Source organism: Triturus cristatus, chromosome 4_1, assembly GCF_964204655.1.
Source record: "Triturus cristatus chromosome 4_1, aTriCri1.1, whole genome shotgun sequence".
Lineage (NCBI taxonomy): Eukaryota > Metazoa > Chordata > Amphibia > Caudata > Salamandridae > Triturus > Triturus cristatus.
In genome coordinates this window covers 403241551-403261918 of record NC_140585.1, presented here as the reverse complement: position 1 = coordinate 403261918, position 20368 = coordinate 403241551, and the positions used below count along the sequence as shown (strand labels likewise).

General features: G+C 46.0%; 1 protein-coding gene across 4 annotated transcripts in view; it reads right to left on the bottom strand.

Moving 5' to 3' along the window:
• The window catches only part of ARFGAP3 (ARF GTPase activating protein 3), a 419690-nt gene that overhangs the window by 201025 nt on the left and 198297 nt on the right, over positions 1-20368 (bottom strand). For 2 of the 4 annotated variants that reach the window (XM_085652493.1, XM_085652494.1), the window contains exons 7-9: positions 18098-18157; positions 17706-17750; positions 16419-16465 (exon numbers count right to left, since the gene is read on the bottom strand). In XM_085652493.1, the coding sequence (XP_085508619.1) occupies positions 16419-16465; positions 17706-17750; positions 18098-18157 (152 nt within the window). The remainder of the gene's footprint in view (positions 1-16418; positions 16466-17705; positions 17751-18097; positions 18158-20368) is intronic. The other 2 variants (XM_085652495.1, XM_085652496.1) reach the window with 1 other exon arrangement.

The following is a 20368-nucleotide window of genomic DNA, read 5'->3' as shown; positions in this document are numbered from 1 at the left end:
CTACCCAGACACACTCACGCTTCCCCCTTACTACAACAACTACATTGGCTGCCCATCAAGCAGAGGGCCAAATTTAAAGGCCTCTGCATCACACATAAGGCCTTGTTTGGGCAAGCCCCCAAATATATCAAAGACCGTCTGACAATATATACCCCCGGTCGCACTCTCAGGTCCTCCACGGAGGGTCTACTAAAATGCCCACGTTTCCACTACTCCAAAACAGGGGGGCGAGCCTTTTCCACTCTTATGCCCCAAATTTGGAACAAACTACCAAGCGACTTGCGCTCTGAAAGCAGTCTCCTGCCTTTCAGGAGGAAACTGAAAACCCTCTTATTCACGGAGGCTTGGGCCTAGTGCTCATGCTACAATACTTTCATCTCCTGGCACTTCCGTTGTTCTGCTCACAGCGCTTAGAGACCTGTCGGTATTAAGCGCTCTACAAATTCAAGTTAACATAACATAACAAGTGGTTGCGTCCTCATTATCGTGTCTGTTAAACGATCCCGAGACGTTCAGGGCGTTACAAAATATCCGACCGTAATAACACTAACTGTCTCCCGGTCGATAACAGACATGGCAACACTTGATGATGTGCTGGCTGCTTTAGCGACCGTGCAAGTTGAAGTGGCTGCCTCTAGGCAAGAAACAGCCGATGTAAAAGCCAGACTGGATGCTATCCAATTGGACCCGCTCACGCCCAGCACCTCCCTCACGAACCAGACCCCTGCGGTAGTAGTGGAAATGCCGGTAGCCATCCCCTTGGCAACACCAGAGAGGTACAGTGGGGATCCTAACACAGTGCAGGTATTCCTCACACAAGTGGCGCTACATTTATCGTGCAAACCAAAGGCGTTCCCCACGAGTCAGGCTCGTGTGGCTTTCCTTATTTCCTATTTGGCTGGAAACGCGGCACAATGGGCCGTACCTCTGGTGAGCAGGGACGACCCCATTTTATGTGATTGGGGTGCTTTTCGCGAGGAATTCCTGAAGGTATTCGACAGAAGGGCTGACTCGTACACGGCGGACCGTGAAATGCTTGAGTTGAGACAGGGATCCAACGACCTGGTGCAGTATCTCAACGCGTTCCGAAGGCTGGTTGCGGAAACCAAGTGGCCTGTTGCTAAACAGACGGCGCTCTTCCATCACGGGCTGTGCGATGGGCTCAAGGACGCCGTGGCTCATATTGACCCTCAACCCAAGACATGTGAGGGCCTTATCAACCTGGTATTACGGCTGGAACATAGGCTAAGTGAAAGAAAGGGGGATCATGGGAGAAAAGGAAAATCCCTTCCATCCTATGTGACGGTGGGAAGTCCTGAAACTTCCACCACATCCAAGGGAGAACCCATGGACATCGGCGCAATACGAGCGAGCCTCACAGCCACGGAGAAAGAGTCACGCCGTAAACAAGGATTGTGCCTATATTGTGGCAAAAAAGGCCACTACGTACGTGAATGCCCTGCCAAACCGAAGACGTCAAGTTATCGGGCCAACCGGTCGGTAACAGCCGTGGTGGACATACCGGCGGAAAACTAGAGGACTCCCAGACCAAAGAAGGGGCATCTCGGAGTCACTCATCCATCCCTTCACTTTCCAACTCGGTCACTAAGGGACAACGACACCTGTTTCTCACGGTGCACGTGGGAGTGCATGACCAGTGGATACCCGTTGTGGCCATGGTGGATTCAGGGGCCACTGGCATGTTTATGGACCACAACGAGGCATGCCGGCTAGGGCTAGTGCTTCTTCCCAAAGCTGTACCCGAAGACGCCTATGCTGTAGACGGAAGGCGATTGGTGACGTGGCCCATCGGGCAGCACACGGGGGTCCTTCCGATGAGATATGGGAGGGACCATTTGGAACAAATCGATTTTAACATCATCCGAGCGCCCCAATATGGCGTCATATTGGGATTGCCGTGGCTACAGAAACACAACCCCTCTGTGGATTGGCCAACACATCGCATCGAAATGACGTCACCGTATTGCATCCTGCATTGTGGAATAAGAACGGAATCCCTTGACGCAGATGAGAGCGGGAGTCAGACGGTGGCTACAGCGGCAGAAAAAGATGTGGCTATCCCCCAGGCTTATCACAGTTTTGAGGATGTGTTTGATGAGGTGAAGGCGGAAGTGCTACCACCACATAGACAGTTTGACTGCCAGATCGACCTGGTGCCAGGGGCCAGCGTTCCCAGCGGCAGGCTGTATGCCCTGACGGAGCCTGAAAACGTGCATCTCCGGGGGTACCTGGATAAACTCCTCAAGCTAGGATTCATCCGCCCGTCCAAGTCTCCGGCCGCCTCGCCACTCTTCTTCATCCCGAAGGCTAATGGGGAGCTGAGAGCCTGTGTGGACTTTAGGGCATTGAATGCGATAACCATAAAAAATCGGTACCCCTTGCCTCTCATCAGTGTACTTCTGGAACAGGTCAAGAAAGCTCGTATCTACACCAAGTTGGATTTGAAAGGGGCATACCATCTGGTGCGCATGAGGGACGGAGACGAGTGGAAGACCGCCTTTAAGACCAGGTTCGGCCTTTTTGAGTACCTCGTCATGCCGTTCGGTCTGTGCAACGCCCCGGCAGCCTTTCAGTACTTTTTGAATGAGGTATTCAGAGAGGAGTTGGATATCTACGTGGTCGCATATATCGACGACATCCTCATCTATTCGTCCAGTGTGGAGGAGCACGTACACCACGTCACAGCTGTGCTCCAAAAGCTGAGGGAAAACATGCTGTTTTGTAAACTCAGCAAGTGTGACTTCCACGTCACATCCGTGGAATTCCTCGGAGTGATGCTGAGTCCAGAGGGACAGGAGATGGCAGAACGAAAGATCAAGGCGGTGAAAGAATGGCCGGTGCCCCAAAGCGTGAAGGACGTCCAAAGTTTCATTGGCTTCGCCAACTTTTACAGGCGGTTTATAGATGGATTTTCAGGATTGGTGGCCCCAATCACACAGCTACTGAGGAAGTCCAAGGAGTTTGTCTGGTCCCCTGAAGCGAACAAAGCCTTTGAGGCCCTGAAAAGCGCCTTTGGTAAGGCGCCGGTGTTGGCTCACCCCGATCTGGATCTCCCCTACGTGGTGGAAGCGGACGCATCGGATGTGGCGCTGGGGGCTATCTTGTCCCAACGCAACCACGACACAGGGGTGCTTCATCCCGTTGCGTACATGTCCCGCAAACTCAACGACGCCGAACGCAACTACCATATTGCGGAGAAGGAGCTTCTCGCAATCAAGGACGCCTTCACCGAATGGAGGCATTGGTTGATGGGGGCAAGACATGTGGTATCGGTGTACACGGACCATCGGAACCTACAGTTCATGACGGCCACAAGACACCTTTCTCCCAGGCAGCTGCGGTGGATGATCTTCTTTGCGGGGTTCAACTTCCGCATCACATATCGGCCGGGGACGGAAAACCGGAAGGCGGACGCCCTGTCCCGTCAATCTGCAGTTAAGGAACCATTGCCTGCGACCGAGCGTTCCATCATTTCCCCGAGGATGGTATTGGGGGTTATCCAACCGGATACTTTCCTGAGGGGAATAAAGAGAGGGATCAGGTCATTCGCATGGCGGAGGTGGCTCCTCAGTCACAGAGAATGGCAGCTGAAGGACGGGATACCCCTGAAGGGCAGGTGCCTGTTGATACCCACGCCTAGGCTAAGGAAACAAGCATTCATCTGGTGCCATGACTCTCCATGCGCAGGTCATTTGGGCTTTAAAAAAACGGTGGCTAGCATGGGACGGCATTTCTGGTGGCCAACCATGAGAGTGGATGTCAGGAGGTGGGGACAGGAGTGTCCTACGTGTGCTACCATGAAGGCCGACCATGGCCGAACCCAAGGGCTCTTACATCCACTTCCGACCCCGGATAGACCATGGGATAGCATATCACTGGACTTCATGGTGGGCCTATAGGAAGACCAGGGGATGACGGCAATACTGGTGGTGGTGGATTACTTGACGAAAATGGGGCACTTCATCCCCTGCAAGAGAGTCCCTACGGCCGGGGAATTGGCGTCACTACTCCTAAAGAATGTGGTACGACTGCATGGATTACCTGGGGTGATCGTGTCGGACCGGGGGTCGCAGTTTACTGCGCAATTCTGGAAGACTTGGTGCACTGCGCTGCATGTTAAGACCGCCCTGTCCACCAGCTACCACCCTCAAACGGACGGCCAAACCGAGCGCCTGAACCAAACGCTCAAACAGTATCTGCGATGTTTTGTGGACCAGGGCAGGGAAGAATGGGTCGACTTGCTATGGGTTGCAGAGATAGCCTATAACAACGCCACTCACAGCTCCACACAGTCATCTCCGTTCTATAGCAACTATGGCCAACATCCCAGGTTCTTGCCATTTCTACATCCGTTCAGAGAGGACAGGATTCCCGCCACAGCGGACAGGGTGGCACACATAAAAGACACGTTGATGCGCTCAAGGGCTGTCCTAATAGAGGCCAAGAGAAGATACAAGGCTGCGGCCGACAGGAAGAGAAGGCCCGGGCCACTGTACCGCACTGGAGAGTACGTCTGGATATCCACAAGAAACATGAGGTTTCGAAAGAACAGTGTGTTCCATCCCAAGTACATGGGCCCCTATCGCATTACCAAGTGTATGGGTCCCGTGAAGGTGTGCTTGCCCCAGTCATTGCGGATACACCCTGTCTTTCATGTATCATTGCTCAAACCAGCACCCTCCAAGCCGTCTGGGACACCTAGGCCGGTATGCGTGGAGTCAGAGGTGGAGTATGAAGTGTCGGGCATACGGGCGTCCAAATGGCGCAGGGGGAAGCTGTGGTACCTGGTTGCGTGGAAAGGCTATGGCCCGGAGGAGCAATCATGGGAACCGGCTGAAGGGGTTCATGCTCCGCGCTTGGTCTCCTTGTTCCATCGGCGTTTTCCTGCCAGCGCTGGACCCGTGGGGAGCCGCTGAGAGGGAGGATGTACTGTCAAGAATTCCTGTCATGCGAGGGGAGGAAAACGGTAACCAGCGTAAACGGACTACATCTCCCAGGATGCTTAGCGGTTGAGAGGTTATGTAAACAGGAGAGCTGTTACATAACTCTAGGAAAACACGCCCTTATGTTAACAGGAGAGCTGTTACATAACTCAAGGGAAAACACACCCTTATGTAAACAGGAGAGCTGTTACATAACTCAAGGGAAAACACGCCCTTATGTAAACAGGAGAGCGGCTACATAACTCAAGGGAAAACACGCCCTTATGTAAACAGGAGAGCTGTTACATAACTCAAGGAAAACACGCCCTATAAAGGGAGGAACCGGGAGGTACAACGCGGTCGGATATTGTGTTTACACCGACGTACCTGCTTAGTGAAGAGCAGTGTTCCGGAGTGGTGCTCCAGTGAGGCAAGAACGGAGGTAGGTCGAGTCGTTACTCCCTGGGCCGTGTCTTGCCCCATCGTCACCTGTGAAGGACCCGGAAGCTCTACCGGTCAACCATTGAGCTTCGCTTTTTGACTCGGCTGAGTCAAAGCGCAGTGGCGCTTTTGCTGGTTGGAGTCGTAACTCCCAGCCCGACCAGAGATACAGGGACTGCCAGCTGTAACGCACACCAGGAGGTGTTTGCCGCGTTACAGACTCGGAAGTCCACAGGATCGATCGAGCGGCTGCTCTCGGTTCAGTCTTCTTGCTTTTGATTGGGGTATCGGTGACGCATCACCAGGAGGTGACTCCGCGTCCCGGTGCAGTCTGAGGAAGAGGTTGAGCGGCTGCTCCCTTCAGGTAGAGACCCCGGCTGGGTGTTTCCCTGACTCCTCGATTCTCCCCAACACTCTTCGTGCCCCTCACAGCCTACCGATTGGCATTGTCGGCCATTTCATTTCTGCCCTCTGTTGGCATACGCCGGGATCGGCGTATATGCAGAGGACGGTTAGGACCATCCGTGCTGTGGGCTGGTAACGTACTTAGCCTGGAGGATTCCAGTGACTATAACTTTTGTTTATTCGTTGTATTGTTTTTGCCTTCATTAAAATAACTAACCCTTCACAAGTGGTTGCGTCCTCATTATCGTGTCTGTTAAACGATCCTGAGACGTTCAGGGCGTTACAGTTTCACTGACAAGCAGCAGCGCTGGCATGTGAGATCTTCATCTGGCTCTTCAGACAGGGGTGGGGCTCTACCCAGAACTTTAAGCGAGATGAACTCTCACTTGGATCCCAATGAGCGAAACACAGGGAGATTCTCCCTCAAAGTGAAAGCACCAGGCAATGCTCGCACCAGGCAATTCTCGCACCAGGCAATTCTCGCACCAGGCAGTGCCAGGGAGCTTTCCAGTAATAACGCACAGAGGCTTTTCAGCAAACAAAGCCCCGGGTAATTCTTTAGAAACGGCAAAGAAAATGTGGAAACTTTGATGATCTGGAGTTTCCCAGAACAGGAGGCCAGCACACACAGGCCCTTGGAGAGTCCTCCAAAAGCAGGATATCACAGCATGGTAAAAAGAGTCAGTCTTTTTCCCTCCAACACAGATTGAAGCAACCACTGCAGGCCAACCCACCCCTCACTCAGAAAAGGCCGCACTCCTCACACAGTCCTTCCGCTTCTTCTTCTTGGCAGGGTCCTTTTGCTTCTTGAAGTAATCTAATTATCTAGGGTTTAAGGCCCAATACTTGTACCCCATTTTCTATTTGTTCCCTTTGTGGCAAGGGTCTCCGAGTCCAGTCCAAACCAGTTCTGTCCTCTATGGTGCAGCTTGACCACAGGAGGTGGAGATCGCATTGTGCAAGGGAGACACAGCCTATTCAGCTGTAAGTGAAACTCCTCCCACCACTCTAAATAAAGCCAAAGTCTATTCATCCCAGCTAGGAGTCACACAGGAAAGGCAGGAAACACCTCATCCACCCTTGTGGCTGCCTATAGTAAATGCACATTCCCAGCTCCTGTCACTCCAAAACCAGACAGTCAATACACAAACAGCAGAGGCACACATAATGGTTAAACAAGAAAATGCCCACTTTCTAAAAGTGGCATTTTCAAACAAACAACATAAAAACCATCTCCATAAAAAGATGTGTTATTACATTCTGAGTTCAGAGAACCTAAACTCCATTTCTCTATCTTGTCTCAATGGAGAGTTATACTTGCAAGAGGTTACAAAGTAACTCCCATGTTAGCCTATTGGACAGATAGCCTTTCAATAGTAAAAAAGCGAAACTGGCAGTATTTCACGGTCAGGACATATGACACACACCAGTACAAGTACTACCTTTCACATACATAATGGATCCTCTCCATGGGGGTACATTGGGCCTCCCTGAGGTGAACCTTACATGTAGGAAAAGAGAAGGTTAGGGCCTGGCAGGTGGTTGCATGCCAGGTTGACATTGCAGTTTAAAACTGTGTGTGCAGACACTGCAGTGGCAGGTCTAAGATACATTTATAGGGCTACTCAGGTGGGTGCCACAAGCAGTGCTGCAGGCCCACTAGTAGCATTTGATTTACATGCCCTGGTATCTCAGTGCACGATACTAGGGAATTACCCGTAAATCAAATATGACAATCATGGATAACAAATCATAATTTATACAGAGAGCATATGTACTTTAGCACTGATCAGCAGTGGTAAAGTGCCCACAATCATATAGCCAATGAAAACAAGGTCAGAAAAATAGGTGGCAAAAAGTTTGGGAATAAACCTGCAAAAAGGTCCAGGTCTAACACTTCTCAACCTCTAAATGGCAAAAGTAGCAGGTAACCATCAGAGAAGGGCATGTTAAGTTCAAGCAGTCTCGACAATTTAAAATTCATGAAAACAACGCAATAAAATCCCCAAAACAATTTAGGGAAATGGAGTAACATTTAATAAGACACCAACATCATTATACAAAATCAGATAAGGGGAACCAGAGACTTGAAACAAACACCTAGAAAAAGTAAAGCTGAATTGAAAAACAACTGTTAGCAGTTGACTTGAATCTTAGCACAATGTCCGATCAATCACAGTGGAGAGGAGGTTGGATACACGAAGCAGATAATCCTCGTCAAAGTTTTCACCACAGGACTTAGCCCACTGAACAGACTTATTCGGAGACTAAGGCCAAGGCAGAGGCTGGAGAGGGTCCCTATGTCATCATCAAGCTCTAGATGAAAACGTTGGATTTGGTGCCAAATCCAAGTGGGATAAAGCTGATCAAAGCTTGATTTCAAAGCTGTGAAGGTCGCTTTGTCACTGGGACAAGGCTGTATTTTGTAGCTGCTAAGGTTGCATCATCACTGGGCAGGATCTACCATATCACCCAGGCCCTAAAAAGTATCTTTGGAGTTGATCACCTTTTTGTTTCTTAAAATACTCCAGCGGGGTAAGGCTGGAACCAATAGTTGGAAAGTGTTCCACAAGACTGAACACCTTAACCCCCAGGCCCTGTATAACCTATTTTGATAGTGGCAAACCGCACCTCCGAACAAGACAAAGCTGTTTTTTTAAGTTTGGCCACCTCAGTTGTGACCTTTCTAGGGAAGCCTCAGCAGCTTGCACTGGTTCTCCGGAGGTGGAAACAATTACTTAGTCCCACTATTCTCCAATTGCTGGGAAACTTCTTCTAGTGAGTCCTATAGCCCCCAGAGCTTGAAGGCAGGTTTCCAGGCACTAGATCTCACTAGCCGGGTCCAGCCCTCTGTGGTCAACTTGGCCATTTAGGAATCAAGAGTCTTTCTGCTTGCCATGTGCCTGTAGCAGGCACATAGGAGGTCAACCAGTTGATCTCTGGGAGCTGTCCAAACCTCTCAGTGCCAGCAGGAGTTCTTGGGTCCTCTTCTTCAAGCAGAAACGGGTGTCTTCTTTCTTCCAGCAGGGCCTTCTTCAGGTGAGCCTTCCCAGGACAAGGAATGTTCTGAGGAAGTGGTGGTGAGGTGACACTTATGCACTTGTGAGTGATGAGTTTCCAGTTTCCCTACCCAATCAGGTGTACTTTCTCCCCAATGCATACCTCCTTTAGCAGCACTTCCTCTTTGCTTCACTGTAAAAATCACCAGAGCTCCTAAATTCAAGATAGCCAAACCCTTCTTATCAACTAGATAAATGAGCTCTCATTTCCTCTGTCAGAGTCAGAATTGGTTGTCACTCCAGCTGCGGCAAGGGCAGACTGCCACGCTCATGAGATTTAACTTCCACACCACTGGTGGGAATTCTGCATCACTGAACATGGGTTTGCAAAAACCTTTAATAGAAAATTGGAGAAAACTACTCTACAATACAATTTTGGGCTGTACGACAAGTCTTATGGCATTGAATAGCAGCATCACTGGGCACAGAGCCCTAATACAAATGAAAACAAATAGGGGCCAGAAAAAGGGGGAAACAGGAGCGTACAAGTAGAAAAGGCACATTAATACAGAAAAAGTCCCTGAATTTCTGCCAAAATGCACTAATAAACATGTAACCTCTGGACTGCGATTGCATGGAGAAGAGGGGTATGATCTTGGTCCCATTTACAAAGATTGTCTCAAAGAAGAAATCTGTCGCTCACTCCTACATCAACATTAGAGTAGGACAGATACAGCACATTATCTAATTTCCTATTAGGATCAGCAGTTTCATTAGATAAAGGCCCAAGTTCTAACCGCTTCCCAACCTCTACCCTATTTGTACTTGACTTGGACCGATATCAGTGGCCACTATGTATCTGTATGTCTAATTTTTAAACCCTGCCCTTGGCTTCATCAAGTAACATAGTAACTTATGAAATCGGGTGATTCAAAGTTTGCCCCACAGAAATTTAAAACAAGTATAAAGGAATTCTTGATTGGCACAAATGAGCTCCGCAAGACCCAGTGCGTTAACTGACTCAAACTGAGGTTTCTTCACCAAAAAGGGCCTTTAATTTTATACAGGTTGCACACGGCCTTCAAAAAACAAGCCAGGGCAATGTGAAAAAGTAAAGGCACTACTTTACACCATAGGTGTCTTTAAGTAAAGCAAGATAGAAGAAATTTCTTGTTTTGTCCATTAAGAAGGCAAAAGAAAAAAGATCCCCAAAGAATAAAAGAGGTAGTGAACAGTCTCTTTCAGCAACATAAGGTATAATTTCTGAAGATGGCAAGGTTCCTCATTCTGAACACAAATATACGGTTGAAGTAAAAGAAATAGGTGACAAAGCCACAGCTATGATGATCTACCGATCATGCTTTTTGTGTATATTATTTCTGAAATCCTTTATGGATGGCACAAGGTAAGGAAAGCGTTACACGTTCCTGACCAATTCATAAGAAAAACAGAAAAAAAACAATGGATGGAATGCTTGAATTAATCTCGGTCACTGGTAATTACTCTGGCCACATCCCAGTCCTTTGTTTTTTTGCCCATCATGCCACCTCAGATTAGACCCAGCCATATGCAAATCATCTTGATCGCACTTCAAAAGAAACAGTCCAGCCCGCTGCTGGAAGATTGTATTGTGCCTTGGGTTACAAAATCAATAAAGATAAGACTCTTATTCCTAAGGAATCACTACGACACTAAAATCCACATTTGTCGAAAATGTAACAGCATGAAAACAAACTCAATTGCAACTGAAGCTTAGGTTCTAGTCCTAATAGTATATCCAGAGCACAACACAGAGTCTCTTGGTTTTTAATCTGGAAGGTCCAAACATTGTTTTCAAAATATCAAGGATTTGGTAGTATACAAATCAAAGTCCAAGGATGAGAACAACATGTAAATTGCGTAGATCCAAGTGCTTTTATTTTTCCAGACATCAAGTAAGTTGAGATCCACGGATGAAACAGCAGACACGCGTTTCGTCGTTTGACGACTTTCTCAAGGCTCAAAGAGCTCACAGAGCATATCTGCTCCAATACCATTTAGTACAGCAAATCCAAAAATTCCTCGGAGCCCAGAGGACGAAAAACAGAATATTTTGAGTACTTCCTGTAGTCAAAAGGCCAATGACTTATTCCAAACGTGCTCTAAGTAAAAAATGTCATGTGCACCGAAAAGTAAGAAATAAGCTACTTAACTGTAGCTATTGTTCTAAAGTATTGGAAGCTTTCATAGATTCATATGCTTGAATCATTCCCTGTCGTCATGATTGGAGTCCCCAGTAGCTCAAATAGTAGTAGTAATACAAGTAGACTGATAGGTATAGAATTGAAAAGGCCTAGGACTCAGAGTTTATTAACCTATCATAGTCATTATTAAAAAAAGAGACCAAAGTGTTGCCTTCGCCAAACAGCATCGACCACCCGCTAGAACACACTAGAGAGAAACTCAAAACCTCAGATTTTAGAGCACTAGTGCTAGCATCTATGAATCTATGAAAGCTTCCAATACTGGAGAACTACAGTTACAGATAAGTAACTTTGGGGTGCCCCAGCGGCTGAAGATGTCCTGGAGGGTCTGTTGGTGTAGTTCCCACTCTAGCACGATGTTGCGAGCCTGCTGAGTGTATTCGCAATCGTGTTCTGTGTTTCCGGAACATGTGCTGCTTGGAGGCAGATTTTGTGAGTTATAGCCCATTCCCATAACCTCTGTGCCATTCTGAAAAGTTGGCGGGATCGTGTGCTGCCAGGTTTGTTTATGTAATGCATCGTTGTGGTATTGTCTATTCGGACAAGCACCGAGGAACCTTGTATTCTGGGAAGAAGGCTTGAAGGGATAAATGGACTGCAATTCAATTCCAGCATACTTATGTGTGATTGAGTCCGATGCCTCTTACTTGTAACTCTTGGAGGTAAGCTCCCCAGCCCTCCAGAGACGCAGCCGTGGGGATTACGAAGGGTGCCAGCGTGTGCTTGAGAAGCATCCCTACTGACAGATGGTTCGTGTCTAACCACCACTCCAAGGCCTTTAGCATTCGAGGGGTTACCTTGACCAGGTCATCAAACGAGCCTTTGGATTGTGTCCACTGTTTGTCCAGCTCTTCTTAGATAGGCCACACTTTGAAGCAATGGGATCAGAGGTATGCTAACAGACATCACTCCAAGAGTAACTTGTATAATCGGACTGAAAGAGACTTTCTTCTTATGGATGCCGCTAGCATGAGAAGACGTTGTTACCGTTCTTCCGCAGGGTATGCTTTTGAGAACCCAGTGTCTAACTTTGCTCCGAGAAAGACAATCTTTTGTGATGGGTTCTGTTTGTACATTTCCCGATTGAGAGTGAGACCCAGTTGACTGAAAAGATCTGTGCAGGCTTGTGTTAATGCTCGCACTGCTGACTCGGAAGGAGCCTTTATCAGCCAGTCGTCCAAATACAGGAAGACCTGATGCTGGCTTTGCCTGAGGAATGCTGCGACTGGCACAGGGCACTTTGTGAAAATCCTGGGTGCTGATTTAAGACCGAAAGGAAGAACTTTGAACTGAAAATTGCGTCCGGCAACCAAAAACCTCAGATTTTTCCTGTGCTTTGGATGAATGGGTATGTGGAAAAATGCATCATGGAGGTCCAATGAGGTCATGTAATTGGATTAGTTTAGAAGTCTCAGAACCTCCTGCAGAGAAATCATCCAAAAGGTTTAGTTTTTGAGGTAAAGATTGAGGTTTCTGAGGTCAAGAATTGGTCGCCACTGCCTTAACTTCTTTTTGATTAAGAAGAAACGGGAGTAGAGTCCTTTGCCCCTCTGGGAGATTGGGACCTTCTCTATCGGCTCTTTGGAGAGCATTATTTTCACCTCTTGTTGAAGAGCTGTTCGAGGTTTTTGGAGAGAAGGCTGTAGGTGGTTTTTGGATAAATTCCAGTGTGTGTCCAAATTCTATCAGGCGTAGAACCTACTTGTCCGTGTAACGGTCGGCCATTGAAAGATGGTTGGAAATGTTGCCTGCAGTGTTGGAGGTTTTTGATCGGAAACAATGAGGAGAATGTGGTGAAGGGGTTGGAGCCGGAGCCTGTAGGATATCATTGTCTTCCGTCCCCCTCCTTGCCTGCTCGTGCTGACTTTCCTCTGTTAGCTCCAACATCGGCTGTCTGCAGAGGCTGTTTTTGCTGAAAGTGGGAATGATAAGGCTGGTGACTGGATGAGTATGCAGGATATCGGAATCGTTGATAGCCTCCTCTATAGGACTGTTGCCCTTTCCCTCGGGAACCACGAAATGGAGGTTTCTGAAATTGTAGCGTCCCCAAATATTTGGCTGTATCCGCTTTGATCGTTTTGATGGCTTCTTCCATTTGACTCCCAAAGAGATCCTCTCCATCGTATGGGAGGTCCAAGGTTTTATTTTGAACCTTAGGGCGGAATGAGGTGGCTTTAAGTCAATTCTGTCTCCTGAGAACCCCCGCTCCTGCCAACTTCTTGAAGCCTGTGATGGTAACATCCACGGCGGAATCTTATTTCGTTGGATGCTCTTTCCCCCTCGAATAATATCTTTTTTGCCTCTTCTTTAGCATCCGCTGGGAGTTGGTCCATGTAGGGAGCAATGTCGGACCACATCTAGCAATCACAGCGCCCTAAGATTGCAAGAGAATTTGCCGCTCTCACAGTCAACGATGACATGGACGAAAACCGCTTTCCAATTGAATCTAGATGCTTGACATCTTTTTCAGGAGGAGCCGAAAGTGGTGCTGCCGGATTTTTTGAGCGGTGTGAGCTGCCTGCATAACCACTGAATCAGTCTTCAGGTTTCACGTAAGACACGCCGGTGCATTGTCTGTGGCTTTGTGTTTTTTGTCACGGTGTAGAAGCACCGCTGGTATAGATGCTAGGGTCTTCATAATCCGCATACCCTCTTGCCAGATGCAGTCAATAATTGATATGGCTCTAACAGATTTACGGTACGGTTCCTTAAAATCGTAAGAGGAAACAGTGGGATTGCTTTGAAGGGTGCGGTAAAGCAAATCGTTTTGCTGCAGGTTCTAAAAGATTATCAAAACCCCCTATATCCTCTGGTGGAGAGTCTACTGGAGGAGGCGTTGGTGAAGTAGTCAGAGAGAGAGAGTAATTATCCCATTCTGAGCACGTGTCGCAAAGTTCTACCTCTTCACGTTCTTTGTCTGAAGAAACAGTTTCCTGGAGAGGAACAGACTGGGGAGTATTTAGAAGTGACAGTCTGGTAGGAGTAGATTTCTGCAGTGTTGACCCTGTTGGAGAGCAGGAGAGACATCAACAGGTACTGGAGGTGGAAAACGGTGGCGGTAGTCCTCGATCTTGAACTGAAGATCTGAAAGTAAGACAGAAAGCACTGTCACCATCCGCTGCTGATAGTACTGACGGCCTGGCTCAGGTTGTGAATAGTAAACTTTACCATAGCAGTCTTGCTCCTGCTCCTCATCTGGCGGATATTTGACATGCAAATCTGCAGGACTATATGCAGGTCCAAAGGGGCCTTCCTTTTCGAATCCTCTTCTTCAAAAAGATGTGCATGAAAGAGGCGTAATTTGCCTTGTGACGTATGCTCCGGGGTAATGTCTTTTTTCCTGCGTATTCATTGGCAATGGTGATTTAGCTCCTAGCCTTGATGTTGATTATCTAGGAGCCTTCGTCGAGGAGATGGTCTCCGATGGCAGCGTCGACACGGACAGCGATGGGCACGACAACAGTGTGCCCTCCTCCTGACGCATCTTCTTCCTCATCTACGACGATTCCGTTGATGTCGGTATCTTTGTCGATGCCATCGTCTGCGTAGACGACTGCGGCGGGGTCTACGTCAACGTCGGCTGCTTAGACATCGGCTGCTTCGTCTGCGTTGACTGGCATCGGCATCGACTGGCGACAACGGAGTCTGCGTCGTCGACGATGGTGGCGGAGTCTGTGTCGATGATGGCTGCGGCGTCTCCATCGACGGCGTCTATGACAGATTAGTCGGCAGTGGTGTCTGAGTTGGCAGCAATGTCTTCGTTGACGATGACGCCGATCTCGTGGACGGCAACTTCTCCATTGGTGGCTTTAAGTTCAGTGACAATGAGGAGATCCTCGTCGACTACGTCTGAGGGATAGTACACAAAATCAGAACTTGAATAGAGGACGACAGGGCTGTGGAGAACAATGTCGACATTGACGTCTCTGAGGTTCATCCCCTTGACGGTAAATCCTTCTTGAGACAGAGCTGATAGATGGCTCTGAAGAAGTTTTTTTAGAAGTCAGTTTTAGGCCTGGAGGTGTAGTTTTTGGCTCAGAAACAGACTTAAAGGGCTGTTCTTTCTTGAGATACCCCCCTTTATTGTGCCCTAAGGAAATGTCCTGAGAAGATTTGGCACATTTTGAGTGGGGTTCCTTGACAAAGTGCGATGAATTCCAAGATTTCCCTCAAAAGAGAGAGGATGAGGTAGACTGCTCGCTCTCAGAGTCTGACACAGGATCAGACCTGGTCTTCATTTTTTGTGGCAGAGTAAGAATCCTTCCCTCACAGTCTGACAGTATAATTCGAGAAGGAACGCCATATCTTGCAGTCAGACACCTTATGAGAAGGATATAAGCAATAAATGCACTTCCTGTGAGGGTCTTAATTAACAGATATATATCTGGATGAAACAATATATTATATAAAGTCACATCCCTGAAAGTTGAAGTCCAGAAAATCTTCTTGAAGATGAGAAAAGCTGAGCAGAGCTCAGAGGAGACTCCCTAGCACAACGTGCAGTAGAAAATCTGAGGTTCTGAGCTTCTCTCAAGGGTGTTCTAGAGAGTGGTCGATGCTGATTGGCTAAGGCAAAACTATGGTCTCTTTATTAATACCGACTATGATAGGTTAACTGTGAGTCCTAGGCCTTTTCTAGTCTATATCCATCAGTCTATTTTTAGAACTACTACTATTTAAAGTACCAAGGACACCCATCATGACGACGGGGAATGATTCAAGTATGTGAATCTATGAAAGCTCCAATACTGGAGTAAGTAGCACCGCCAAAGTCAAAAAGTAGGCTGCTGCATCGAGGGCTATATTAGGCCCATATTGTCATGGTCACAAATGCAACACTTCTGAAAATCCAGTCCGTTTATTCGTGAGCCACAAATCAATAAGTATAAAACTCCTATTCATGAGGATTCATAATGAGACTGAAATTCACATTTGCCGAACGTGAAATAGCACAAAAAGTCAATTGCATCTGAATCTTAGGTTCTAGGTCTAACAGGTCAGTAAAAAGAATAAATCTGTGCACGAGAGGTGACAGGAGTAGGAAGGAAGGAATAAAAACACACAAGAAAATAATGTATTAAAGAAACGGTAAGTAAACCATTTTAAACGTCCAAGACATTTGTGAGCCCTCGTCAATATGAGCATGACTGTACATGAGGCAGTAACAAAAACAATTTAACAAAAAATAAAGCATTTTACAAAACTATTTGTAGACAGCCATAATAATTGTGAAGATGCTACTGTGTATTATATATGGATTTGAGCTAAATAACTGTTTAAACACATTTGTATTGTCATTCCGGCAAAAAGAAAGTTTCACTTCCTTCCTTTGCCAGACACATTTTAGTGACTGAAATAAAAAAAAAAAGAGTTTGATTTATATTTACCCCCTTCTTCACTTGATTTGGCTTCTTTTTTATAATGGACGTTGTTTCTATGAATAAAAATCAGAATGTTAGCAATATAACAAAGGAATCTGCAAACATTTACTATGTGCTATTTTTAAAAGCTTTAAAGCATAATAATTGTGTGTGGCCTCTTGCAAAGAGCATCTTAAGATTATGTTGCATTTTATATACAAAATGCAAGTTACTTATGAAAGCACAAAACGAAAACTGTAATTTAAAAGCTGCAAGGTGAACCTAGGCAAAAACCCTTATTCCCTTCAGAAATCACATAGATAAAAATAATACGCAAAATCGCAAAGCCAAAAAACCTATTTTAGAACAACCACTATACAACTTAGTGTAGGAGGGGAAGCCTGGCATATGTTTATTAGCTACCAAAAGATGAAAGGATAGAACAGCCAGCAAAGTCATTCCGCACAGTGAAACAGATAAATATTAATGTAGCCAAGCATGATGCTGGAGTACCCTAGTAAGCTTGGGACAGTCATCTATTCTTAAAAGAAAAAACACCATTTGGGGTGCTCTGTATCCGTCACAAAAGTGACTGTCACAGCAGTCTTTCCCTTCAGCATATTGTGTCATCACAGAAGAGAAAAAACGTTCTACTTGCATACTTGCATTCACTGCCCATATCAGGTATTCTGTCTGCTGCCACTTAAACAGTTTGGGGGGGAGGGGAGAGGCAGGATGAAGAGGGGTGGAGGGTTTCCCAGCTTAAGAACGGTTATTTGTGACATTAAGCATTGGAGATTTTTCCATCCAGCACACCTATGAGTGTCTTCATTTCTGGAACGTAGCTAGAAATTATCCTGGTTTATATACATTCTCAGATTCCTAGATTTTGCTTATAACATAGTAGACCCTACTCCTCCTCTCACCCACTCAGAAATGTTCCCAAAATATAATATTTCTTTCTCCAGCTGCAGTACCCAGAAGAAAAATAGCAGTGAGCCTCTCCCCTACTGATAAAATACACTTCTAATACTGCAGCTTGGCAGGATTGAGCATACGATCACACGCACATTTTTTAATTCCAAAAAATGTAATATTTAAAAATGACAATTAAGCAGATTAACTTGGTCAGTATATGATACACCTATGATTATGGTAGAATGATAAAAACCTGAGAGAAAGAGGAAATCTTTACACAGAAGAATTGGGTGCAGAGTAAATTGCATGCAGTGAATTACAGTGCGCCTCTGCACCGGTGTGTGGCAGAGCATAACAGAAGCAGCCCAACAGCAGATCACTTATACTAATGGTCACCTTTGTTAGGTGTCGTTCCTGCAGAATTAAAATTCACTGTGTCAGCTACAAGAAAAATAGACAAATAGTTCAAATAGTTTTAATCACAATTTTGGCAATAAAACTGCTGTATTGATATTATGCTTTGGATAATAGTTATAAACAAAATCACTAAGTTTTCACACAGTCTTTTTAAAACTCAACTGCAATATCTATCACATTGTTCCACCGGTAATTCTCCATAATTACAGTTGTTTAAGGCTTTATGGAAGCCATGATTGACTCAATTAGATGAAAGACCAGCACTTCATTGGACATCACTGTGATAAACAGTCTTCTGAAGCATGCAATCTACACATGAAGAAGATTAAATTCAAATAATTAAATCATCAACAACATTATGCTGAGTTTACCTAATGCAGCTTTTGGCGACATACTGAGGCAATCGACACTTGGTCCAATATCAGACTCTCCTGAAAAAGCAATATTCAAAGAAAGAGAAGTACATGAAAGAAAGCATTATTTTTCAGCCTTTCCACCCACATGCTACCCACAATTTCGTTAACAGTTTACTTTAAAATAAGCAACCTCACTAAACTTTAAGGAACTAAATCATCTAAGACCATATCAAAATCAGTACTCCGCATCATGAAAGGCACCCTTTCATGAGAAGGAATCAATCCTTGGTCATTTGTTTTGCTATTATTTGGATCAGATATTATGTCTTCGCTGGACTTGGCTATTCTATCTGAAACTATACTTGTGCTATATGTTAATGATTTTTCAAGCAGGTTCTGAGTTTCATATAGTCTTACAGCTAACAGCATTTTAGGGAAATCTGAAATAATCATCATGAACATTACATTACAGGACATATACGGTCAACAACAAAAGATTAAGTGAGAAATGAGTTACTTATCTGCAACTCCAGTTCTCCAACATTGGTATCTTATATATATATATATTCACATGCTTGAATCATTCCCCGTCGTCAGACTGGGTATCCCCCTTACATTAAAATAACTGTTTACAGTGGAAAATATATACCACACAGTATATTATGTAAAATAGCCATAGGCCTGAAACAGCATAGTAGGTTTAATAATACATACACCTCATTTCGAAGAACCCAAACTCCAGCCAATGAGGTGAAAGCTTAACCACTCCTACTCTCCTAAAGGCCACCATACCTCAGATTTCAAAGCACAAGTGTGAGAATAAAATACAATGAGTCTCTGACCGGGGAGGAGGAATGGTCACATGTGAATATATAAAAGAAACCAATGTTGGAGAACTGGAGTTACTGGTAAGTAACTAATTTATTCTACAACATTGGATTGTTTTTTTTATATATTCACATGCTTGAATCAGAATAGCAAACAGTACACATTATGAAATGCAACAAAGCGGGAAGCTCCTCACTTTTAGTGAAAGGGGTTTCTCAGGACTGCTTGTCCCACTGCTGCATCAGCTACCGCGTCCACATCTAGGCAGTACTGCTTCGTGAACGTATGCCTGCTCCTCTAGGTGGCTGAAAGGCAGCGGTCTCTCAAAGGCACCACAGCATAGAGTGCTGCAGTTGATGGAATGCCCCTGGTGGAATGCACCCACACTTTTAGGAACCTGTAGGATGTCAGAGAGGTGGAAATGCTCTAAAGATCCCTTTAGTGAACTGTTTAATGATTCTTTGGGAAAACAAAGTAGATGTCAAACTATCAGTCCTTCTAAATCTTAATCTGCAGCCAGATGGACCCGGACTAAACAATATTTAAGACAACTTTTGGCAAGACTCAAGTATGGCAGGATCTGAGAAGGCTTTATTTGAAGCAGATGATAACCATTATTCCTGCACCAGACACAGAACTGTTTCCATTTAGCGTTGTAAGTCTTATTGGTAGCTGGAGTACAAGCCTGCACTAGAATCAGTTTACACTCTAGCGATAGATCCAAATGGCCAAATTCTAGGTGGTCACGAACCAAGCTGTCAAGTTCAGTGACTTGGGATCGTAGTGGAGAATCTCTCCATGATGTCTAAAAAACATCCTGGGATGTATCTTCAAAGGAATGGCTGGACGTACTGCCATCTGCAGCAGATCGCCTTACCAGTACTGGTGAGGCCAAGCCAGAGCAATGAAGATCAGAGTGCAATTTTCTACCTTCGCCTTCTTCGACACCCTTGGGGTCATGGGAAAAAGAGGAAAGGCATAGGCAAATATCTTGAATCAACAGATCGAAAGAGCATTTCCCATCATCCCTGGATGCCAGAACCTACTTGCAAAGCACAGGCATTTCCTGTTATTCGGAGTGGCGAACAGATCAATTGTAGGGTGATCCCAGTGATTGAAAATGTAAGCCACATTTTTCTGTTCTAGTTCCCACTTGAGCAATATGTCTTTTGCCAGCTAAGCGTATCGGTCTGATCGTTCTGGCAGCCTGGAAAATGCCCACAGCAATGTCTATCCTGCGAGAAATGGGTCAGTTCCACAGCAGCTGAGCTTCTTATGAAAGGAGCCTGGAGTGTGAGGACCGACAAACGTGGCGCCTGCATGGCCTACAACTCCCAGAATGCCCAGGGAGAGAAGGCGGAGCAGCGTCTAGAAGGGAAGGGTACTTGCACGTCGTGTCGTGCGTAATTCCTGATTCAATCCTGTTTAGTCGTCGTTCCTTGTGTCTCTAACTCGGAG